This window comes from Trachymyrmex cornetzi, unplaced genomic scaffold, assembly GCF_001594075.2.
Source record: "Trachymyrmex cornetzi isolate Tcor2-1 unplaced genomic scaffold, Tcor1.1 scaffold147, whole genome shotgun sequence".
NCBI lineage: Eukaryota > Metazoa > Arthropoda > Insecta > Hymenoptera > Formicidae > Trachymyrmex > Trachymyrmex cornetzi.
This window is the reverse complement of record NW_017296059.1, coordinates 6077928-6104704: the sequence shown is the minus strand read 5'-3', so window position 1 is coordinate 6104704 and position 26777 is coordinate 6077928. Positions and strand designations below refer to the sequence as shown.

Sequence of the window (26777 nt, the reverse complement as noted above, 5' to 3'; positions counted from 1 at the left end):
TGCTTCTCGAACGAAATCATCGAAAACGTACCCGGAAAAAATGTTATATATATATATATATATATGTCATTAATTTAATTAGCGATTACTAGAGTAGTTTTAATTGCGTTTATAGTCCGGAAAAACAATTCGGCGCGCAGTTTGAAAAAAACTACAATATGGTATATATACAAGTGCATATATAGTGTATATTAGTAATTCAAGATTGAATTATTTAAAGCAATGAAGATCCAGCTTCGACCGTGATAGGCATTTTTCTAGTATTGATTGTATCTCACATATGCGATCTAAAATAAAGATTCTTAATATTGTTTGTATATATGGACGTATTTTATATAGAATTTTATGTAATTATACATTTATATATGTAATTATAATTATATAATTATATATAATTATATACGAAGATATAATTATATACATTTTTCCCGGGGCGGGTCTTGGCGCGTCAAACTTTGTAAATCACTAGTCGATAATTTGAAACAAACTTTGACAAAATCATTTATTAAACTTTGTTTGGTATAACAATTTTAACTTAAACTCGGAAACATGTTAAATACGCATATATGTTGGTCAAAAATCGACAATAAAGTGTTCCTTGCAGAGGAAATATCAGCGTCAAATTAAAGAATTCACCTAAAATTACAATCCGCTCTAATAAACGTTGGAACGTATTGCTATAGACATTAATTGCTTTCACTCGCCGCGTGTCAATAATGAAATTTTCGAGCTGCAAATGTTGGGCCCGCAAATATTTACACTTTTCTAATTGTATTTATGATTAATCCCATTTTCAGAATACAAATACGTAAAGCAAGCTTTACTTACGGGCAGAAAAAATATTAGCAAATATTGCGAGCTTGTAGATTTCAAAGAGAAAACGCGCGGTATTCGTACAAATTCAGAGCAACTTGCACATTTGCGGTTTTTCATTACGAAATGTCGCTGTATATCTATGTATAAAAGTATATAATGGGCAACAAAAATATGAAAATCTATCAAAAAAATAATTACTTTCAATAATCTCTGAAGTTTTATTTCTGATCTTCAAAAGTATCCGTATTAATAAAATCGCACATTGAAATCGTACTCGTGACTTCTTCCTATATAACTATATACGTACGATTGTATTATAATCGAAACGAGCGCCGTGAATAATTCGAGCATGATTTAACGCGAGAACGAAATCTCATCGGGATATAAATTTGTTGGGCGATACGCCGACGATCATCAGGGAAAGAGCCAAAGAGGACTGATAGAAGAAATCTGATCAGGCCGGACAATAGGCACTACGGTACAATAGCATGATCACGACTAAATTAGATCGGTCTATCGATTGGTTCGTTGACTCGCAACAAACTAGTCACAATGCGGAGTCAGATGCGACCGTGACTCGTATTTCTGATGGAGCCGCGCGTGACGTCAGAATCTATACGCGACGAAATCTGAGGAGTTCAACGCGGGAACGAGGTGAGACGAGGGCAATCCGTTTTGGACGCGATTTGCGAACTCGAAAGTCCCAGACTTGCGTTCTCTCTCCACGTCGAATCTCCGATTTATACGTCGTAAAAGCTTGCACGAAATCCTACCTACAAATTTTATCGCCCTCCGACAAATTTGTCGGAGGGCGCGATAAGATATTTTTATTGTATCTGAAAAAAAGGTCTTGTATGAAAAATTAAAAAAATTCTACTCCTAAACTACCTAAAAGTTATTCGATATTTATATATTTTATATTACTTTTATTTTGTATTATTTTTATATATTTTGTATTATGCTTTTTCTCTTTTAAAATTAAAGTGCATTTCAAAGTTATCCTGATAAAAGTAACGATAAAAAAAAAACATGCTTCCAATGGTATCAATATTTATTTTTTTTATTACTACTTTTTTCTTTTAAAATTAAAGTGCGTTTTAAAGTCACCTAGACAGAAAAGATAAAATAAAGAATACTGTTCCCAATTATGTCGATATTCATATATTTTTTTATTACAATTTTTTTTCTTTTAAAATTAAAGTACATTTCAAAATTACTCCGATAATAACGATAAAAAATGCTATTCCCATTTATATCGATATTCATATACATATTTTTGCATTGCTGCTTTCTTCTTTTAAAATTCAAGTGCGCATTTCAAAATTACTTCGAGCAATAACGAACGCTATTGGAGCAATAATGAGACTGAGATGCTTGAAAATCATCTTCAGTCAAGACGTTTCGTAAATTTCGTAAAGCAATTTGGAGAGCGCTTGCGACGCGACACCGAGTATTAAAGAACGAGAAGTTTAACAGCATCAGTCATTCATCTAGTAGGTCAATCAGCCGGATCAGTCAGTCATTCAGCAGACAATCGCTCGTCGCCTCGTGATACTCCAGTTACCAAAGAAACAGAGGCAATGGGATGCGTATTGATGCAGGCAGGTTTTTCGGTCGCTCCACGCCGAGCCGAGTCGAGCCGAGAGGGAAAAAGAGAGCCCCGTATCTCAAATCAATCCCCATCCTCCTCTCTCTCTCTCTCCTATATAGGTATATCCCGCGTATATATCCATCCGGCACCTACCTACCTACAAACCTACCAACCTACCTACCCTGCAACCCAGACCTATAATTTCCAGGCAACGCACGAGGCCTACACCCTGAGCCCGGAGCCGGGCGAGGACCTGCCGAGAGTCAGGAGGAGAGTCAGGAGGAGGAGGGTGTCGCGCAGGCGCGTGTCCTCCGCCACCGTCGCCGCCGTCGACGGCGACGTCGACGTCGACGCTGACGACGACGGCGATACGCTGTCGCCGTTGCCGCTGAAACGGGAGCGGGGGAAGGGGCCTGTTTACAGGATAACAGGATCCTCTTCACCTACGGTCGCGCCAGTCCACCGCCAGTCGCGATACACCACCGGCGCATCAATCGCGGCGCGGCGGCCGCACACATTCACGTACGCACGTATACCCACGTACACACGCGCGGCCACCCGCGTCATACATACACGCGACCCACGGGCGCGTGTCACCCGCGCGAGAGCGGCGAGAGCGGCGAAAGCCGAGAGCTCGATCCGCATCTCGTCGTGCATCGCGCGCGCGCCACGCGCCTCATTCCGCTTCATTCCACTTCATTTCGATCCTGCACCGTTCAATCTCCGAACGCAAAGGGGTTCGAACCCGCGCGATTATTGCTCTTTTTTTCACAGCCGCCGCCGTCATCGTCGCTTCAGCCGCAGCCGCAGCCACCGCCACATCCGCCGCCTCCGCCGCCGCGGTGTCTCCTCTTTCTCCACTTCCTCTGCCTCTTCTCGGCACAGAGAGAGAGCCTATGTGCGGTGGTGGTGCTATCGCGCGTTTCCCGATATCGTTCGGCAACAGGTGAGTCACACACTCTCGCGCTCCCGGTCGGTCTATCCGTCCGCACGATCTATATGCTGTCTTTCGTTCGTTTTCTGCTTAATGCGTGCGTACACGCGTGTGATGTACGCGTGAATGCGTGAATGCAGCGCGTTGAGCGTTCTACTACCCTCTCGGGCTCTCGTAAGAGTCGTCTCTCGCGCCGTACGGATTACTATGGCCTCGCGATTTCACGGGGTGAGTTAGTCGCGACAGCGTCTCCACCAGGACGCACTTTTTTCTGAGTATTGTCCAGCTTCTTGCACTCTAGCAGACAATTTCCCAATCGCTTTTGCGCGGGAGAAGGCGCGATAAAGGAGGCGCGCGAGAAAAAAAAATTATGGACGAGAATAATATGGAGCAGGATCGGGGTCACCGGGTAATCCGGCAGGATAATATCGCCATGGGGCATCCAGCCGAAAATCGAGGATATACTATTAGAGGGGTTGCGCTCGTAAGCCGCTAACGCTAACAGTTCGTGCGCTAATATCGATTTACTGGAGCGGATAACACCCGTTAACGTCAATCCAATGAGAACTTATGGCGATTAGGAACGGTATTAATTCTACGGGAGAAAACGTGGGCGAGAGAAAGGAGCGTCTCCTCTTCACGAAAGGTGGCTGATGGGAGAAAGGAAGGAAACGAACGCGGCCTCCTGGCGAAGGACGCCTCTATCAGGATTCATATTTCCTGTATGGGAAGTCCTCCGAGAAAGGAGAAAAAGCTTGAAGAATGAGAAATCGTAGGTTTCTCTCTTTCGCTCTCTTGCGTCCTTTCTAGCTCTTTCTTTTTTCGATCGCGACTTTTATAAATGCTGTTAGAAAAATGAATATTATCGTTATTGATGCATAATGACTACCTTTTAACGAATGAAGACGTACTTGTGTGTAAGATATATGTGTGCAAAGAGCGGACAGCTAACAATAAATGTGCACTCGCGCAACCAATCGCGAGAATACCCTAACAAACTAAATAATTAACGACGATTCGCGTCAATCGCGCGTTATACCCAACGTCACCGAGTATCCGGAAAAAGGTATTTCAGAGAGCTCGTATTTTTGTATTGAGCACACAAAAATGATCTCTATTTCTGCCATCCGACCATGGAAGTTATGCGAAAAATGACTCGAGTCACTTTCGCTCGCGAAGTGCGGAACTGTTCGCTGTAATACCAAAAATACCAAAAATATAAATTTTACAGAGAGAAACAAAGTATTCCATGAATTTTGCTTTTCAAGTAAATTTATTTTTAAAGGTCGACCATTAAAACGTGGACAATAATATAAATTTGAATTGCATAAAGGACCCTCGTATCCTTTTTTTCTTTCTCTTTCTCCCTCTCTCTCTCTCTCTCCCTCTCTCTCTTTCTTCCTCTCATCTCTCTCTATTCAATTACACTTTGAAAAGGAATTCAGTTATACATATGTAAAACGTTCATTTTGTATTATACACGTTTAGGAACACGATTTCGTTTCTTCTATTCACAACACGTCGCCAAATATAAAAAGGGAAAGCCTTCGAAAGGCTTTCCCTTCGCAAAAATATCATTTGCTCCGTTTCTCGGGGTCTCCTCATATGAATGTTCAATCCGTGGTTGAAAACGGCGACTGTAAACAGTTAGTTATACATTTAGTTATATATTTTAGTTATATTACAGCGAATCGATATCAGGATTCTAGGTTCAATATTTACAGGATTACTTAACACACCGGGATGAAAACGCTTTTTCCAAATTAAACCGCTGCAAATGAGCAACGAAACCTCATTCCCGCTCAATTTCAACTTTCAGTGTCGATAATTAAAAAGTTGCTGGTGATAACGATCAGACAGACTCAATCCCCTCAGACAGACTCAATTGAGAAAGAATTTCGTATTTGGACATTTCATACAAAGCGCGGATAAAAAATTTAATTAATCACGAGGCGCAGGGACTTCAAATTAAATCTTCACAAAGAAAAAGAGATCAATTGCGGGGATTACACACAGTATCTTTTAAAAATATAAAATAAAAAAGAAATTTAGTTTGATGAAATGGAATACGAATGAAACTATTATTTATACTATATCAAAAATAAATTAATTAAAGAGTATTAGAGGACTTCAGTTTTACAAAATTAAATATTTAATATTGAACTCGGGAATTATTTATAAAATTTCTGTGTTCGTTATGTCCTTGTATTACTAATAAATTGTACTGAACGTGCAATATATTTCCATTCCACTTAATAACTTAAAAATCTCTTTTAATGTTCTTCGTTTATTTCAATATACAAACAAAATAATTTTATATGAACAGACATAATTGTATGAAATTAATCGATTTAAAAATTACAAAAATTTGTCGTAACATGATTACAATATCGATTCCTATCACTTCTCTCTCTCTCTCTCTCTCTCTCTCTCTCTCTCTCTCTCAATTTATTTAAATTCACCCACTAATCCCTGTCATTTCTGAATTTTCGATAAAATTTACTGTAATTTTTCGTGATTGTCTATATTGGAAAAACAATACGTGTACAGATATAGGAAGAGAGAGGAAAGAACGAAATGGAATTTATTTGAATTCCTTCTCTCGCGAATATATATTGGAGATTCACAATTTCGCGGAGTGAATTCCTCTCGTTTCGTCTATTTTTCGCCTGGTCGCGCCAATTTACAAAAATTTTCGCATAACAAAGGCCGCGATGAAAGTGATGTTTAAAATCAATGTAATTTTCATGAATCCGATTTCGCGTGTCACAGATACGGGAAAAATGAATCTCACGAGGGGAAATACCATCATTGTACCTATCGTCACGAACGACCATAGAGATCGCTCTCCCGATATTACACAGATATTTCGCCATCCTCCCCTCGTCGCCAACCCCCTCTTTCTCTAAAGCGACAAAATAACGCGGTCGACATGATTTCGATTTGGCAGATAATAAACGGGCGAGGTCGACACTGATTCACCGAAGCCTCTGGCTGGCTGGCTCATCATGTTCGCGAAATCCAGAGGCAGCAGCACGGCGCCGTGCGACTTGCTTCCCGATCCGATACGCAACACGTACGAGATCGGCAAGCAGTCCGCCACAGCCGGACCGGAGAACGTCTGGCGCATATACGATGGTTATCGGAAAAAGGACAGGATGGTAATTTGTCGCGGGAAAACTCCCCCAAGGGATACAAGTCAAGAGAAAGTCAAAATGACTTTATACTTCGACGTCTTGAAAGTCAAAATGATGATTATTTAAGCATTTAAAGCTCCAGCTTCAACTGGTATACAACCAGAGAAAGGTTTCTTCGATTTAAAGAAATATTTCTTTGTTGTACAGTTAAAGAACAAATTTCTTTGATTTAAACATTGTTTTAAATCAAATAAAATTTATTTGATTTGAACATAATTTCTTTAAATCAAAGAAATTTTTTCTTTAACCGTATAGCAAAGAAACATTTCTTTAAATCGAAGAAACCTTTTCTCTGGGTGTTGGCTTCTAGTTTATCAATTATATTCTCACATACGGTCTAAAATAAGATTCTTATGCTCATGTTTTTTTCTATTTTCTTCAAAACGATCCCAGGTAGTAAGGTGTCCTCTATTTGACGTCATTAATTAGGTATTTTTATGTGAAGAATGACTAATTAATGACGAATCTGACGTTTAATCATCGTAAAAATGACGTGGATTTTTCATAACTATATAACGTCGTATAATCCGACGTTATTTTCATGTTATTAATGGCATAAATAAATAACATTATTAATTGATCACTAATAATGTTACTAGTACATCGTCGATTGGTCATTCGACGTTAATAAGTATGACGTTGTAAATACATCGTAGGCTGTATTTCGAAATTAATTGCCAGTACTGAAAATCTATAGTTCACGTAAACCGCATATAAATTTTCAGCGCTGGTAATAAATTTGGAACACTGCCTCGAATGGATAAATAAATGACGTCATTATTTTAAAAAGATGACGTCATTATTACATCTTAAATAGGTAACATAAGGTCAATAATTTAAAATAACTAACTATTGACGTCAAAAAGATTACTTGGGATATCGATGGATGATTTGACGATTCCTCCCTATCGACGTCGATTGACTTTAACCGTCGTGATTTAGTTTCCTATTTTTTTAACGGTGCGACTTTAACGATATCCGGATAGTAAAATAAAAAGAGAGATGATCGAATCGCGGATTAGATTTGAATTGATCGGATTTGGAAAGTCACTTTTGGAGGGATTCAAATGCGAGAATGAGGTATAATTCATTCGATCTTGAATCTATCTGATATGTAAATGCATGGAAAGAATGGCTTTATAGAACAAGTATCTAAAAATTTAACTAGATAGAGATCTGAAAAAATAATTGTTTTGGACTTTGAAGGAGCAAATCAGTATCAGGCTGTTCCGCGTCTTGATGAATGAAACTGCAATATTCACGAAACGTTGGTACTCTAATAATAGATCTGGACACGGATGATATTTCGCGAAATGCAGCTTCTATATAAAAAATACCCGTGAAAGCCTCGAAAGCATTAACTTTTTAGACCAACCAGAATAATTATGTAGAACGTTCAAGCTATTAAAATATCAAATTTTTTGCAGCATTACTCATTAGTTTCCTACATAATTACTTTGATAATTCAAGAAAATATTTTCAGGAAATATTTTCAGATTTGCGGGTATCTAGTTAAATTTTTAGATATTTCAGTAAAACCTCCTTTTGTATTTGCGCTGCATTGAGAGAAAAGTGTTTAATATTTGAGATTATAATTGCATGGTAAAATAATTATGGTTAGTAATTTCATGTGTATGATTATTATTGCTGTAATGCTAGTATAATAATAATAATAACCTTATATGTATAGTGTTCTCTCAAATATGAAAAAATTATACTGTAATTTATACCAATTTCAATATTAATATAATAAAATATTAATACAATCAAGATATAAATAATAAACAAAATAAATGTTGTTTTTATTTAGTAAATGCAATTGCAATTATAGTGAATACAATTATTTTTTAACATTCGCTTACTATTTATGAGATAATATAATAAATGAAAGATAAATATGTTTTAAAAAAACTAAAAATTTGCAAGCATTATACGTGACTATATTAATAGCAAATTGACTATATTTACTTGGCAATTATAAATATATAATTATTCTAAAAGATGACTATAAATTACATTTAAATTATGATAATCGCAACCATTTCTTTCTCTCAGTGCAAGAGAGCCTCGTGTTTGAATTCCAAGTTTACGATTCGTAGAGTGCGACGATAGCGGATAAAAGATGAATGCAAGCATTTGTTCGCTCGCAGGAGGTCTCGATCTTTCTGTTCGACAAACGATCCGTGGAGAAGCTGCACAAACCGAAACGCCGGGAAACGGTCACGGACATTCTGCGCGCGGGCGCCGCTCAAATGGAGCGGTACTCGCATCCGAAGCTTCTTCAGGTACATACATATGGTATACCCAAGGTATTCGCGGCACGTGAATTCACTCGAGATATTTCGATCGATACGCATTATATCGCAATTCGAGCGTTTTCGCGAGCCACTCCGTAGATCGATCACGCGCTATATTTGACCGGCGATGTAGGCGTACAAAGTGGAGGAGTGCGCGGATACGTTGGCCTTCGCGTCGGAGCCGGTCCTCGCCAGCTTAGCGAACGTCCTGGCGTACAAGGAGCAGTTGGCAAACACGCTCGCGGCGCAATCCTCGGGGCCGATGGGCAAGCAGAACCACCCGCCGACCACCAGCCACCGCTCGACCTTTGTCAAGGAGTACGAGCTGCTCGAACTGGAGGTCAAGTACGGGCTTCTACAGGTAAGAGAGCGCGACGTTGACAACAAAGAAGGGACCACCGACAATACGTTTCCAAAGACAATAGATTCCCTAATTGGACTTTGAAAACATTTCATCATTTTTCATCGCTATGAGAGTCAAAATTCATCTCTGTAAAAACTACAAAATTCAAATTCGTCCCTTGACAAAAACTTTGCGAAAAATATTTAAGAAGACCCAGCATAGTAAAAGATGTTTTTTTATTTCTGTTAAAATCGGTTCACTCACGCAAGTTTTTGTTCAAACTTTATATTGACTTTTTAATAAATTCGAGTAATGAATTTAACATAATACGATTATGTTATTTAAATAGTTTGTTAAATTGATATTCAACATTTTATAGCGTCAAAATAATTTATGAATAAGTGAACAAGTAACATAAAAACAATGTGCTTTAAAATGTAAACTTTAAAATGAATAAATAAAATAGATACGTGTTAACTTTTTGGAAAAAAATATGCTTCCATAGTTTGCTTACAAATTGTGTTAGTGTTACATTTTTGTATTAATTTTTTTTACATAATGTTTGTATTATTTTCTAAAATATTCATCTTGTATTAAATTAATACAAAAATTTCAGTGGATCGTTTGGGACACGATGGTTAAGGTGAAAAAAGATAATTGTTACTTTCTTCTTTGCTACGTATACCTCGATTTCCGGAAACTTCTCTGGTTTGTCTAAGTACCTACTCTCGCGGACTTTGCGACCTCAAATCCGGGGCACCGATAATGGGGTTCGTCCATTAGCAGTTAAGTCATATAAAACAAGAGTACGGAGAAGAGGAACAAAGTGATGTGTTTTTAAGCGCTTATACTCGTGTTATTACAATATCGCCATTGTGCTTTTTTCTACATACTCTCTTTATCTCTCCTTTCTCTAATAGACACGCGATCGAAGGTTTCCATAAAAACTACACCCTTATGTTATTACGTTGTGACGATGCAGCGTGTACGTTGCAGCACGAAATTAGGTATAGGCAGTACCTATATAATATACCTATATAATAGCAAATAGAGTAGAGGCAATTTCGATGTATACGAGTACGCATGTACGACCGTGACATTGTGCGTAAGCATGGAATCGTAGCGCGTAGATGCGATAACGGGGTCACGTTGCGGAAAATTAAGTCGAATCCGAGCGCATGCGTGCAACAACGAAAGGGATGATGAAAGGGAGAGAGAGAGGGTGGTCAAAGTGAATTTTCTCAAAAACGAGTTCCCGGTTGCAACCACGCGAAATCAACTCCATCACAGCGCGGCGGTGCCGCGCGCGCTTCGATGTAGTTCACATAATAGAATGTATTACGAGGGAGCGTAATAGAATGCTTAATGCCGTCAACCCTCTCAAACCACGAGTTAGACTTGTGCCGCCGTCTAATAGCGATCGCGTTCAGTAACTCAGTTTAATGATTCGAATTTGCAATTATGTCCTTCACGAAGAGTAATTCTATATCTATTCGAGCCGTTATGGAAAACAAACAGAAATTCGAAATGTAAAAAAAAAGCGAAAAGGGCTAATTATTAGATTTACCTTTTACTTTTAAAAATTATTTCAAGCAGAAAAATTAAAGGAATAACATCGAAAAGTGTATGGAGACGTTATTAAAAATAATATTGGAATGAAAAAGCGAGAGTTCGGTCCAGGTAGCCGGATTTATGAATTTTTTATTGCTTACTTTTTACAGATCACGGAAGCCCTATTATTTCTTCATGGCAACTGTAAATTTCTCCATAGAAACGTTTGCCCGACGAGCATCATTATCACAAAAAGAGGCACGTGGAAGTTATCGGGGTTCGAGTTTATCGGTGAGTCTAATCTCGTCATCCTTCGTACTAAGGATAGAGACACTAATCGAAGTTGATCCATTTTTAGTAAGTATCAGCCACTTTTCATCAATTAAAACCCTACCTTTCATCAAATTATCGAAAGGCAAATACGATCAAGTATAATTCATCGATAAATGAATATATAATGACAAAATTATATTAGCAAATTTGAAGGACTAGGAGTCATTAAATCTTGAAATTATTTCCTTGCGCACATCGCGGCTTGTGTGTACTAATACATTATACAGTAGAAATAAAATCGATGAAAGGTAAATGACGTATCGGTTAGACGTGTGATATGACGAAGGCTACAAAAGACAGATGCGCGACCTTTTTACGCTGCAGTTTTAGTCAGAATATAATTTCGCTTGTTAGAGGGTGCCAAGGAAATACCGATAACCGTGCAGTCATGGACGAAGCACATGCCGAAAATGACTCAACCGAATCTCGATTACATAGGTGAGACATCGTAAAGGCTGTCGTTAACGCCCACCCACGTTGGGAAAGCCGCTTTTAGTACTTAAATGCTACGTGTTTTACGAGTGTTGTAAGTTTGATAAAAATCAGATTTATCTTTCGTTAACGTTTAACACGTTAAGTGCGTTCTCGATCTCTCGTATGAAAAGAAGCAGCTCTCAGTCTATAAATAGAAATGGTTTTTCTATAAACGGACATTTTGTATAAATATATCTTTACAGAGAATCTCTTTAGTGTGTGATAGAAATAGGCAAATCAATCTCTCTGTACAATCCAAAGATGTAAATATATATGTATTTTGAGCATACATTTATTAATATTTAACTCGGTTTGTTTTTCGTCCCGTGTTTCCCTTATGATTCTCGATTACATAAAGCAATTTCGTATTTAACATTAAACGTGCAACGAAAATAGAAATCTAATTATACAGTCGTCACAATAACACAACGTAAACTCTGCTGTTTTATAATTAAAAACATTCGATAAACTCCGATCAAAATGCAAAACGAGTTTGTTCTACGTGTTAAAAAAATAGACTTGCTTACACGTGCAAGAAAAAAGAAATAAATTCGGTAGCGTCAACGGGATCGGATTTATGCAAGAAACTTCATTAACTCCGAACTTTAGCGATAAAACGAGCTACTGCTTTCCATCCGGAAGCTTCAATCGAGCTATAGAGAGTTCTCCGAAAATTACTAGGATAGCTTTCCGCACGTGGCGATGCGATACGATTTCCTATTTGCATTGTTGATCGTCCTTCTCGCACCTCGTCGACTGGGGATTTGTTTGTAACGCGGTCGCGCAACATGTTACAGCGCCGGAGGTGCAGCAGAAAAAGCTCGGGAGCTTCTCCAGCGACATGTACAGCCTAGGGATGACGATATGCGCGATTTACAATCAGGGCCGGCCACTGATACAGGCGAATCACAGCTGCTCGGATTATCTCAAGCAACTCGAGACCGTAAGTTAATCCGTTCGCGAGACGCAGGCGAGACGATATTCCCTTCGAAAGCACGCGAAGAAATCATAGGATGATCTTTAAAAGTATTTAACTCTCGAGAGACACGGAATCTCTCTTCGGCTTCTCATCGCTCTGATCTTCGTAAATAAACTTTGTTCCTTTCAGTTGCGCTTTCCCAAGTTGTAAGTTCACGGAGAGAACTTTTGCTGAAGTATCAAAAAATTGAGCTAGATACAGATCTCAAAATAATCTTGTTCGTTCAGCAAAATAATTATATAGGATATGCTCTTAAACGTTAGTTAAGGAATACACCAAGTCAAGAGAAAGTCAAAATAACCTTATTTTGATGTCATGAAAGTTAAAATTGGCAATTTTTTTCTTACAAAATTTGAATGTTTATTGACGTTAAGAATCGAAATAAAGAGTTTCTTGGATAGTGGCAGTGCTGCAAAAAGTTTGAATATTCTAGCAACCAGTTTAAAACGTTCTTTGTTTTGATGATCTGTATCTAATTGAATTTTTAGATACTTTAGAAAAACTGTTCTTTCTTGTTCTTTTTTATCGTTGTAAATGACACTTCGATCACAATTCCGCCGAACGTTTGATCGAAAAGTAAAAGAGAAAAGTAAGAAAATAATGCTGAAAGGAGTCGTTAGATTGTCGCTTTCTTTACTATAGCTTGACGATCAAGTTGCCGTTCTTTTGCCACTGATACCGATACCACTTCGGGAAGCTGTGACGCGACTTTTGCACAAGGACCCCAAGCAGAGACCGACTGCGCAAGTTTTAACCATGATCAAGTTCTTTCAAGACCCATTCGTGCACGCTCTGCAATTTCTCGACGTCAGCAAGATGAAGGACGTGCATCAGAAGGAGCACTTTTACACGACGACTTTGAGAGAACTTCTGCCGTATATGCCAAAGGTACACGCGGATGTCATGACGTTATATGTATATTCGGGATGGACTTGGAGTGAATTAGAATCGCGAAGAATTGGGACGAAGAACCGGATTATCTAAAGACTAGCTTGTATCTTGATATAAATATAATGTATGTATATTCCGCTTATCGAGGATGCCTTACAATTCTCCTCATTTTGTAATAATTGTAATCCGCTTTTTGCTAATTATTCTACTATAATCCCTCACAGTTCATTTTCTGCATTTTAATGCACCGAGAACATCCTTTCCGTAATTCCGAGCGAATCCAATAGATTTCCGATAGATTATTATAGAGACGTGAAGAAATGTTAAAACGTTTAGTGGAGCAAATGAGATCTTCGATAGAATGATGCAATAAATTTTCCATGATAAGCAAAAGATTTATTGGCTGTGCTCTTTCTTTTTAACACCTTTGGACCCGATTTTATTGGAACCATGTTAAAAGAATTTCTTTTAAATTAAACATTTTAATAAATATAATTCATACAAATGAATTTTTTTTTTCAAAATTTTGACTACTTTTCCAATATATGTAGTAAATCTGGTGTCAGATGACGTCGATAAAATTAAATAACTTCAACGGACAATGTCTTCAAATTGATGTACATTACGATATCTGAAGAGATTAACATGTTTAGCCCATCGCATTATTGTACAATATGCTATAGATTGCGCCGTGTTTACACTGTGGTCCAAATTCATCTAATCGTACGTGCCCGCATGCTTCCGCGAAATGTCGCGTGTCACACAAACGTTCCCCGTTTTGTGCAGAAACTCTGGTATCAGCACATCTGGACGTATCTTCACGCGGAGCTGCAGACGCAGGAAGTGCTGTCGGCCGTGCTGCAGCCCATGCTGTACATTGTCCAGAGCAGCACGAAGGAGGAATACGAACGGATTGTGTTTCCCACGCTTAAGTACGTATTACATACAGAACGAGAGCGGAAATGAGCGCGAGACCGCGCGAAATAGGCACGTCTCATCTCACCCTCTCTTCCGTTTCTCTCTCTCTCTCTCTCTCTCTTTCTCTCTCTCTCTCTCTCTCTCTCTCTCTCTCTCTCTCTCTCTCTCTCTCTCTTTCTCTCTCCTTCGCTCCTGCAGACCTCTCTTCACCAATCGAAAGTCGATTCAGGGAACCGTCACCCTGCTGGAAAATCTGCACATCATCCTGGAGAAGACGCCCCAGGAATACGAACGCGAGGTGCTCTCGATGCTGTACATGTCCTTTGAAAATTCGACCATTCAAGTGCGGGTGAGTAAACTAAGGGAAGAAAACACTACTGTGATTTCACTATTCGTGAAATAAATGGCGACCCAATAATTGCAGAAACCGAACTCTATAATGTTTGAAAAATTATATTTACATTTTTCGAATATCTTACGCTGTCTTATTGAATCTAATTTTTAACAAAAGATTAATAGGACTCTTAAATTTAAAAAAACAATAATTAAAAAGAGGGCTAGACGCAGATATCGGTACGTAAAATAAATTAATCATAAGTATTTATTAAAGGTACATAAATTTGGAAATTTCTGTAAATTCGAGCATTTTACATATAGGAAAAAATTAAATTTACGCTCTCAACCGAGATCGATCTTGGATCGATCTTCAAAATTGAATTAAATCACAGTCGGTTTGTAAGCCGAATAAATTATGAATTCCAAGATAACGGCCAAGTGAAAAAGAGAAAACCGGAACGTTTTTAATTCATTTATTTTACGCATCGAGATTCGTTTCTCATTAACCCTTCTTTTTAATGATTGTCTTCAAATTTTTATGATATAAATTCTTTATTTGATATACATCTCTTGTAAATTCTGTTTTAATTCATTGACACTTTTTTACGATATTCAGAATTTTCGTAGTTTGATAATATTTTTGATCTACGTATATCTAAACGATAAGGGGCTCCGCACAATAAAAGGAACAGGGAACAGAGAACAGAGAATAAGAATTTCAACCTATCAGAAATCATGTATTGTGGAATACGCAGGGTGTATTCCACAATACATGATTTCTGATAGGTTGAAATTCTTATTCTCTGTTCTCTGTTCCCTGTTCCTTGTATTATGTGGAGCCCCTAACAGTTCATGAATATGCAAGATCACATAAATATGCAAGATCACATAAATATGCAAAGTCATTGAAAAAATTTGTCGCATCAAAATTCATTCGTTTATCAGACGGCCGCGTTCGTGGCCGTGGCACACGTGACGAATTATCTCGAAGATGACGCCATACGTAACGTGGTGCTGCCGAAACTACTAGACGCCTTCGAAAATAATTCGGCGAATGCTCGGGTGCTCATGGATGTGGTTCCGTGCATCCTAAGCCGCCTCGAGAAGCAGAAGATCATCGATTGCATTCTTCCGCTGCTCTGTAAAATCAAGCTGCAAGAACCCGAGATCGTCGTGCGGGTTGTAAGTAAGTGGAAGTAAAGGCGAATACACGTGGATTTACGCGCGCATTTAATAGAAATCATACCCCGACGATCAATTGTTGCTTTACCAGCTAAACAACGTTAACTATAATCATATTAAATTATATTAATTATAATAATATTAAATGTTCACTATATAATTGAAATAAAAACTAAACTGAAGCAAAATTAAATTAAAGCACTTGAATCAAAGCACTTAGAAGATGTTTCAAAATGCGATTTTATCTTTCTATTTTTATCTGTTGAGACAAGTAATAAAAAAAATTTCCTACACGGAAAGAACAATTTTGCTGAAGTATTTAAAAATTTAATTCACTTATATTATATTTATATTCTGAATAAAAAAATTGTATCTTGCTAATAAAAAAACCTACGTTGTGACGCATGCCTTTTATTCGATTAATTAAAAATTTAATTTTAGATACGCTAAAAATAATTTTATTTGAACTATCAAAATAATTAAGCAGGATGCTTAAATTGTTTTTAAAATGTCAAAGTTTTACCAGCATTATCATCAACGTTTAAGAGTTTTAATAATTATTTTGATGGTACAGCAAAATTATTTTTAGATGTGTATCTAGCTCAATTTTTAATTACTTCGGTAAAATCATTCTTTTCGAATATATTTCAATATTCGCCTCTAGATTGTGACATGAAATGTTCTAATAACTACAATAATCTCAAAAACTTTTTAATCTAATATTCTTATTGTTTATCAGTAAGAGATTAGATATCAGCTAGGGACCGTTTTAATACATAATATAAACACGATTCGGGACAGAAAAATAAAGAAAATGAAAAAAGGAAAAACACGAGGGGATTATAATATTCCATAGAGAGGGATAGATAATATAGATATTCATTCTAAAAGGAAAGAAACGGTCGTTACTAAACACGCATTTAATTATTCTTGTTTTTTTTCGCGAATTTCAGATATTTACAGGTTGATGCTGACCGACAAGAAATACGGGTTATCGGTGAATTGGATGGCGACGCATGCAATGCCTTCTCTATTACCGCAAACCGTGAATCCGAAGCTGAATCTCGAGCAATTCATACTGCTCCTTGAGGTACTGCAGGATATGCTGAATAACATTGAGAGGCAAGTTTCAATTAGACCTAAGATCGTACGGAGTGATATATATATATAGGGTAAACAGAAGTGCGGGATAATGATTCTCTGGCGGTTTATAATTAATAATCAATGTGAAAATAAATGAATAATTATATGCGATAATGGCACGTAAAATCATTAAAGAGTTTTTCAACTCGTAAAATATTAATGACTGTTTACGTATATCCATTCGGAAATCACTCAATATAAAATTTATAGGAAAAAATATCTAAGCTTTTATATCATAATTAATTCTCGTTACCGATAATTCTTTTTATCGTTGTTTCGACCGTTCGAAAGATCTTATTTACGCCACTTAACGCGATTGCAACGTGGAGCACTCCGTATAATTAACGAATATTGCGGTTGTTAATTAATTAATATTGCGCAACTATCGATCGATATAGACATCTTTATATAAAGCATCTTCAGAATTTTCATAACGCTCACGCGCGAGCTCTCTCTCATTTTTTAAATTGCAGAAATCAGAGGAACAAACTGACGCTCGACAATCTCTCTTTACCGAGTCCCGACAAGTCTCGACCCTTGCGACACCAATATAGCACCGACAATGTACACGTGCCGGCGTTTAACATTCCCAATTTGCGCATCGAGCAACGCAAGACCTCATCGGCCGAGGACATGGCCAGAAAGAATAGCATTGGTGCGAACATTGACAGAAATATTAGACTTTGGTGTCTTTTCCAACATCCTTTGAGCAATGTGATATTCTTTCTGTCAAAGGACTGAATTTTTTCAAACTTTCTCGTTGTTTTGCATTAATTTGTAACGAGATCTAATGTTTCTTTTTCAACACATCTGTAACAGTTAAAAGGGTTACGACACTTTTCTTCCACAGTAAAATAGCACTCTGGTGGACGGTTTTCATAAATATTAGCTAAGCTGAGCCGGCTGAGCGATTATTTAATAAAAACTTCGACTCCTTCGAGTGACAAGTCATCGAAGAAAACCTGGAAGAAACACGGGGGACGGTTCCATTAAGCTTATCTAATATTTACGGAAACGGTCCTCCAAGGAATTAAGTGATACCAGTTTACGGATACTAAAATGCAAGTTTTCCCTCCGTGCAGGATCCATATCAACGGCATCCGCGGAAAATATGGCGCGGAAAAGTTCGGTGGCTGGTAAGTGAGGATGACGGCTTCCTGACTCCCTCCGTGTAAAATATTTATTTTATTTTTCCTTGGTGGAAGAAACGCGATGCATTTCGAGACGAAATGTTTGTAGATCGATTTAACCGAACGTAACACGTCTGTTTAGCGATGTTCGGAGGATGGTTCAATTCGCCCTCGGCCAACGACAGTAATTTCCTGCGAGTCGCCAACACATTCACCAGCAGACGACTGTCGGACAACACCCTGATGACACCGAAGATACGGATAGCGCCGTCCTGCGCGAGTTCGCCGGGCGGAACGCCAGGCACCGGCGTCCCACCGATCCGTCGACACTCCAGCACCGGTCCTCAGGAACGACGCGGGTCCAATATTAATTTATCCCCGCCCACGGTATATACATACATACATTTCTTCCACGCCTACTATCATTTGCACGTCGTGAAACGATGTCGCCGCTACGCGATGTATAATAAAAAAAAAAAAAATGAAATATAAAAGAAATACATGACGATGATTGATACGAATAACGTAGAACGATCGTCTGCGGTCGTGAAACCAGTGAAACGCGGAAGAACCGTGTTCTGAAACGAGTCTCTTTTCATAAGGAATTTTTAACGTATTTTTTTATTTCGAGAATTAAATATATTAAATAATTAAGTAGCATAGGACGCATTAAAGCTTAAACTAGCATGACCTACTAACATTCTTCGGAACAATCGGAAAACTACCTGCCATCTATAAAAGCGAATCCCTCCTATTGATCACACAGACGGCGTAAAGCAGAAATAAATCGGAGTTGTTAATTGATCCGCCGTGCGGAGTATTAATGCGCGGAATATTAACAGAGTATAGGCGAGCGGAATCGCAAATTAGATTTACGCGCAAAGTTTTAACGATCATGAGTTTTAACGATCGAGAAATTTGTTTTCCTCTCTCTTTTGCCTCTCGCGCATAAATCGATGCGTAATTTTGACGATGGGTAATTTCGATAGCGATTCGTACAGCACAGATTATTCCAGCAATATTGCAATTGATGCAAAAATTACTGTAATGTTACTGCAAGCTTCTATGCTGTATAGGAATTACAGTGCACAAAGAAAAATATATACTATATGCAAGTAATAATTATCTGTTTTAACAAGTATTTAAAAAATTCATATATATATATATATATATATTCACAAATCTATTCAAATTTATTCAAAATATATTCTGAATTCTAGTGTAATACATCGATCGAGATTATTACAGTAAATTAAAACAAATTCGATTTATTTGTTATACGAAGTCGTTTTTTCGATTAATTTTAAAATATTCTTCAAAAGAAAATTAATTCTTGTTTTTAGATAATGAGTTTTTTCTAAAAGTTGTAATAATTCGCGGGGGAAAAAATGTTTTATATACAATTATATATAATCATAATATATAAAATATTTTTTTCCCGGGAAGTATATTTTAAGATTATTATGAAGAAAATATTCTTTGTTAAAGATAACCGTTGCTTAGAAAAAACAAAGTAAATTGAGTAATGATTTTTCTTAACAATAGAATGATATTTTTCTGTGCGTGGGGCCATTCGAATAAAATGGAGATCTGTAAAAATTCGCAGGGAATGCCGATCACAAGTAGCAGCGTGCCCTATCTGCTCAGTTCAAGCCTGAACAGTATTCGCGGCTCGAGACGGCCGTCCGTGTCCTCGACATCGTCGCAGCAGGGGCTCGGGCTACTGCAGCAGGTTGGCTCCAGCATGGTAAGACAACTACCCCCCATCTGCCTGAACCTGAACGGACCACCACCACCACCAACACTCTCTCCATCACTCCAGCTACCGGGACAGCATTCCCACTGACCCTCCGTTACAGTGTAAGGATATTCACTAAGCCTTAGCTCGGTTCGCGCCTACCGCTCTCTCTCTCCGATTTGATCACTTCCCATGCACCTTATCCTTAGATTAGATTTTCTCTCTCTCTCTCTCTTTCTCTTTCTCTCTCTTTCTCGCTTTCTCTCTCTCTCTCTCTGCTCTCGATTAATTCGGAGAGACCGTCGCGAAGGCGCGATATCGAAATATTGATCGGAGTGGTCCTCTGCTGGCGATGAGATATAATGAAACAGGATAATTTCGAAAAGGGCTTTGTTCCTAAGACCATCACGCGCTTCTTCTGGTACAAATCAAGTTTAATAATCTACTATCCAAGGTATATCGACAAAAATTATGTAATAACGTCCTTTCCAAAGTTACTAAATTATTTTTTCAACACGGATATCACAAGAGACAGGATGGATATCTTCTCGAGAAACATTCGGTTTTACAACGGCCAAAGAGGATATAAAAAAATTCAGAAATATTATATTACCTGAAAACTTTTCTAAATAAATCTCCTGTACGTTGAAAGAAATCCCATCAAGATTCGCGCTTTTCCAAAACCGATCGTTATATAATTCGGTTCCTCTTTATTGTTGTAACAAACGTCTCGCGTACACCTCTTGAGAAACGGTGAGAAGCGTAAAGGACGACTCCCTCTTTCCCGTGTTGCAGTATCAATTCTTCAATAGACAACCCGAAGCGTGAAGTGCCAACGATTGTCGCTGAACGAAGGTCGGACAAGATCACGGTGGTTGTGGAGTCTCTAATTAACGCACACCGATCTCCTTGCACGCTCGGTCAATCGTAAAGAATAAAACAAGGAGGAGGCGATAATGAATCATATGGAGGCTCTCGTCCAAGGATACGTCCTCGTGCAACAAGAGGCGACGCTGATTCTTTCTTAATTGGCCTCGGGATCCCGAGAAGACGCGAAGATCTTTCTTCGGGAATTGACGATTCGATCTACGTCCCCCAGGAATAGATCGCGACTTGGAGGGAAATGGAAAGCGGCACTCGCTGCGGATTATTCTGGCCAGATCTGGACCGAGCGAATGCGAATGAAAATGCGAACATGTGACTGGTCTCGGTGAGTACTTTCGTTTGCGCACGTCGAGACGAGATGCTCAATCCCCAAGTAGAACACAAGTCATCACGACGTTCACAAATTCCTCATCCTAAAATCCCATAACTTTGTCTTGATTTTTAGACAAAATTTCATGATTTCACTGAAAAAAGTAGTGTTTAATTTTAAAATATTAAAATGTTTTGTTTTCGTTTCTATTTTTTAAACACTTATGGCCGGTTGTTCCATCTTTAGATAAACTACGAGGTAATTTATTGGATAAACAAAAGAGTAAAAGAGTAAGGATATAAAAGAGTAAGAGAGTAAGATAGTGAGTCGAAGTTTATTGAAAGGTGAAACAACCCGAACAAACCCTTGAAGATGTTTTAGTTTTAAACTTTTTCAGTAAATAAAACACTGCGTGTTCGGATTAAAAACCGAGGGAGTAACTACTAGCTGAAATATTATCCCGCAGATTACATGATTTTATATAATTTTATCTGATTAAAAATAATTTTTTCACTATATATGAAGTAATTTGGTAAAATATACGATTTTATTTAATTAATTTTAATATTATACAATAATTTCTCGTGCATACGTAATTATCGGATTATACGTAGAGATTTCATATGAATTTTATAATGATTTCGAGGACTCTGTCCCACGATTACATTAAGTAGTTACTCCCTCGTTAAAAACACTATGTATTTTAAATCCAAACACATAGTGTTTTGTTTATAGAAAAAGTTTAAAACTAAAACATCTTTAAATGTTTAAAAAATAGAGACAAATAATATCTTTCTCTAAAATTAAACACTTCTTTTTTCAATATACCTCTGACAATAATATTTTAAAATTGTTTGCATTTTCATCTTGTTTTGAAAACTGTTAAATATCTTATTGAGAGATTAATTTGACGTAACAACGTAAATTACTATTAATGTTGCTGATACTACATTTTTAATTGTTGGGTCGATTAAATTGCATACGTGTGTACGTATTAAAACCTCTTTAAAGCCGAAAATTTTGCAAAATTCACTGACTATTGTCTGATTTTTTCCTGATTTTTCCGTATTTCCAATTTCCCTGACAATTCCCTGATTTCCAGTTTTGTGGCAAAATGTTCGAAATAACATGAAAATGATTATTAAAAGTCACTTTTTAATCAATAACGATTAATTTTAATGTCCTTTTGATATTATCGTTGACTTGTTCTACTTAGGTCGCGTTCATTCGCGCTCGCTGATCAGATCCGACTTAACGCGTGTACAATCTGACCTAATAATACATACGTATACTTACATATACATATAGTTATACACACAATATACTCTTCGCGGCTGACAGGATCGCGATTTGATGGCCGCAAATTAGCCCGGGGAAACTCCTCCTCAACCCTCTCCCAAGTCGGGCTAATAATCGCACCGCGTGTATCTCCGTAATATCACCCTCGTCACCACGTAGTGGTGACGGAGGGTTCAGGGATAGATCATTTGGCAGTTCTTGTACAACAGACGTGAACACTCGGGGTACATCAGAAGACGTCGACCGATTCCTTGGAACGGATGATCACGAATGCATCAAAATAATGAGATTAATTCCTATTTCCTCGTATCGATTAGATCTATCAGTATAATTCGAGTTATTGCATGCTATCGTTTCCTTTTTATGTCATTAGTAATTAAGAATAAAATCGCGTTTAACGCTCAATATGACCGTCCGATTTTGAACTTCACTTATCCGGATCAGCGATCGTTTCGCTGTAAGGTAGCTCGAGAACATCCGAGTTCCAATTTTTGACAGTCAAACCGAAGATATTCGGAGAGTCGCGACTTCTGATTTATCTCGTATATCAAGGAGGCACGTCGTAAGAATAAGTACACGCGTATCTCACAAAACAAGCAAAGTAATATACATATATAAATATATACATCTCTCTTAGCCACGTACGAACAAAGAATGAATATTTTTCTCGTCGATATATATTTGTCTATGTAATAATCTATAAATATGTATATCGTAATAACGGCGTGAGCGGGCACATGCGTCTGGCACGTGTCTAGCCACGCCGTCAGTCGTCAATTGTCGCACTACACAATCACTAAATCTTAAGGTAGCTTTTGTAACTCAGGCGATGTCGCTGTGCGAAGACGGGTAACGCACACTTCCTAGACAGACGTATACATACGCATCACGTGCAATCGTTTGAGTTTCCTCGCACGCGGAGCACGATGCGGTATTGTCGTTTGAATTGGCGCGCAAATAATTATATCGATAAAAGAAGGACTGATGAATTATTCCATGTATTTCATCCGTCTGCTCGCGTACGTAATTGACTGCACACCAATTACATTTTCTACTCAAGAAATATACATTTCCTGCTCTACAAAATATATTTCCCAATACAATCGAAGACGTAACAGAGAGGAGTGAATGGAATATATTTAACAATTCATAGAATTATATTAAAAGATTCGTTTCTAAAGGTTCTTATTGAGGATCAAATCGTGATAATGCAAACAAGCGATAAGATTGTTCCAACGATAGTGTGGAAATATTTATAAAAATAACAAATTTTTTTAAATACGATTTAGTCGCGAGATAATTTATTAAATAATCGCAAATTGTTGCAATTAAAGACATAATTACAATCAAATGAGGCCAAACGGAAGATAAGAATGTCCGCAATTTATAAAAAAAAAAAAACTAATAAATCCAAAACTCATGCAGAACGCGAACTGCAAAAAGAAGTTACAGAATAATTAATTAATTAATCATACTTTTTTGATGGAGGAAGAAAAACAGAGAAACAAAATATTCAGCACAAATGTTTGTAAAGGAATATCAGGACATATCGTTACGATTTTTTTCATCTTTTACATATCCCAGATATAGACAGTTATCAATTGATATTCTCGATGTAAAAAAAAACACAAAGTTTTCAGATAAAGCAGACTCATCCAAATAGAGCACAGAAGTCACAATAACATATCAAGAACATTCTCATGAATTTATTTGTCACTTATGATTAGTTTATTTTCAAATATTAGCGGTCATCTTGATTACATCCTATGAAAATGAGAGTCATAATTAAATCATTACGATATCACAGGACGTTATTATAACATCATTTGCCATTTATCCGGGATCTATAATAAAGTTCGAAGCCATAAGAAATGGACAAATCATAATCCATTATTCTATTCAAATTCGACTGTAATTAGTCCATTTCTTACGACTTAAGGCTTAAATACCTATACAATTAAAATTTATCTTTAGATGCTTAGTAGCCAATGAAATAATTCGTAGAGCATTTGAAGATAAATTTAAGGAAGCCTTAAATATAAGGCCTGACTATGAATACGGGCACTATTGTAGATCCGGGGTTAAGGGAATGCTGAAGGGACGAACTTGATGTCGATAAAACAGATTCTCAAGCCTGTTTTACAATGTGCTTTTTGTATCCTAGCTTAATTTTGTCTTTCATCCCGTTTTCTCTGTTTTCCGTCGCCCGAGATAAAAGTTAACAAACTTTGGAAGAAACAAAAAACGCGGCAAAAAATACAATCTCAGACCTTAATTCCAAATAAAATATTACGTACATTTCTTGCTCTATATCCTACATACCGCATGGATCCCAGTGAGAAATGACAATAGAATCGACATCGATTCCATTGTCATTTCTCACTGGGATATTAGGTACACTCAGAACGTACTTTTCCATTCATTTCTGTTGTAAGCTTTAAAATCATAATTTGGAGGTCTCATTATATATTCTTATTTTATTATAAATTATTCAGATAGAGTAGGGAAACTACTTTTTGTTTAGATATATACTTGCAATCATTTACGTTTGTCCAGTCGTATGCTCCTATTCACTCCAACGCGCTACAAAACGTGCTCGTTAGAGTGAGTAGGAAATATGGTAGAATCTAGAAACATGGAGAATGCGACGCGAAAAATCCTTATATATGTGAAGAACCACGTGGCAACAGGAAACTGTAATTTACATTTTTTCTTTGTTTTTCATATAGGTTTGTGTTTTCTTACAATTATTTGTGTCTTTTCTTTTATTCTGGAGGATATTTTTTATTATACATAAAAAAAAAACAAAGAAAAAGAAAAGTACGAAATGCATGTTTTGTTGCGGTATGCAAATGACTCGAGCATCTCCTTAAAAGTGAACTTACAAGTGACAAATAAAGTCATGATTAGAGTTACTCTAGTCATAATAATGTTCTTACGATATCTGTATTTTACTTGAGATTGGAATTTTCTGAAATATAAGTACTCTCTTTTTCTCTTCTTTTTTGTTCTTAAAATATTCTTACTGATGATATCTTCTCAAGAAGAAATCTATTGAAGGACCTTGCTGTCTTCGCTCATGGTATGATGAGAGAGTCATGCGGGGGATACGGTAATTGTCCATCCTTACTCGAAAATATATCACTTGCAAAATCAGTTAATCTTGTGCATATGATGCATCCGATATACACAACACGTGGTAGAGTTGCAGACTTCTTAAAGCCCGTATCAGACTACCACCAACTTTGCAGATCGACTGCCATCTCTGCCTCATGATGGAAATATATAAGGTGAAGCAATCTGATGGATGTGCACTAGAAAAGTGCATATTCGAACATATTTGATTGGCTATTTCCAGTATAGCTACCGCCATTATGCATATTGTTTCACCTTATATAATTTCCACCATGCTCTGACTTCTGTGACCCTATCGTTGAAAAGAAACGTGTACAAAAGTTTAGGAAAATATTATAATATACGTTACGTATACTATAGTATTTCCCTAGATTTTCGTATACATTTTTTTTTCAAGAATTGGGCCTAGTCAGTATTCCGTACGAAAAACTAGAGAAATACTATAGTATATGTAACGCATACTATAGCATTTCCCTAGTTTTTCGTATGCGTTCCTTTTCAAGAATAGAGGCCCTAATCGGTTATTAAAGCAGAGAGCACAGACTCTTGCATAATGCATAACACATAAGGCATAAGAAAAATGAACCAATCAAAGTGCTTTATTTCCTTCTTTTCCGTGAAATAAAGGACTCTGATTGGTTGATTTTCTTATACCTCATTTTATGCGTTATGTAAGAGTCTGTGCTCCCCGCTTAAGCCTGTGACACACGATGCTTATTTTCCTGCTGAATTGCTAGCTGGATTAGAATTTTGTCACCGTATTGACTGTAGTACTGTCAGTGCCAGCCAAAGACATAGAGAATGGACTGCGCGATCCATATCTAAGTAATGGGGTGGCACCCAGTTGGACGGCTCAATTGGACACGAGCCACTCACAGCGCTTGAGACTACAAAGCTCCTAAGCACCGGTCGCTGTGATTGGTGGTGTCCAATCGAGACGTGGTCAATCGGGATCACCCCTAAGTAATGTATGAAATGTATTCGACAATAATGAGAGAGAGGAACCGTGGAAGACGGCCAATCTCCCTCTCATTCTTTCTCCCATTACACCATTGAATGGAAAGAGATAGAAATGGCCGTCTGCCACGGTCCCTCTCTCTCATTCCTATCGACTATTTTGACACACGAATCGCGCAGTACATTCTCTATGTCTTAGGTGCCAGCCAATACGGTGGCAAGATTCTAATGGCTTCTGCACATTGGACGCGGAAACGCTTGCCGCGCAATAAAATGTGATGCGATAGCCAATAAGTTTACAGCTCTTAATGTATTCATTAGTTACCGCGTCTCATTTT

General features: G+C 37.5%; 1 protein-coding gene across 1 annotated transcript; it reads left to right on the top strand.

Annotated features, from left to right (window-relative positions):
* The first annotated feature begins 6349 nt into the window (after positions 1 to 6349).
* On the top strand, positions 6350 to 20681 carry bma (SCY1-like protein bma). The gene is made up of 16 exons (XM_018502200.1): positions 6350 to 6502; positions 8689 to 8823; positions 8969 to 9196; positions 10900 to 11020; positions 11417 to 11500; positions 12334 to 12479; positions 13158 to 13403; positions 14193 to 14338; positions 14523 to 14673; positions 15606 to 15846; positions 16796 to 16964; positions 17459 to 17640; positions 18068 to 18121; positions 18258 to 18502; positions 19722 to 19975; positions 20649 to 20681. The coding sequence occupies exons 1-15, from the start codon at positions 6350 to 6352 to the stop codon at positions 19959 to 19961; spliced, it is 2541 nt and encodes an 846-aa protein (XP_018357702.1). The 3' UTR covers positions 19962 to 19975; positions 20649 to 20681.
* The last annotated feature ends 6096 nt before the right edge of the window (positions 20682 to 26777 follow it).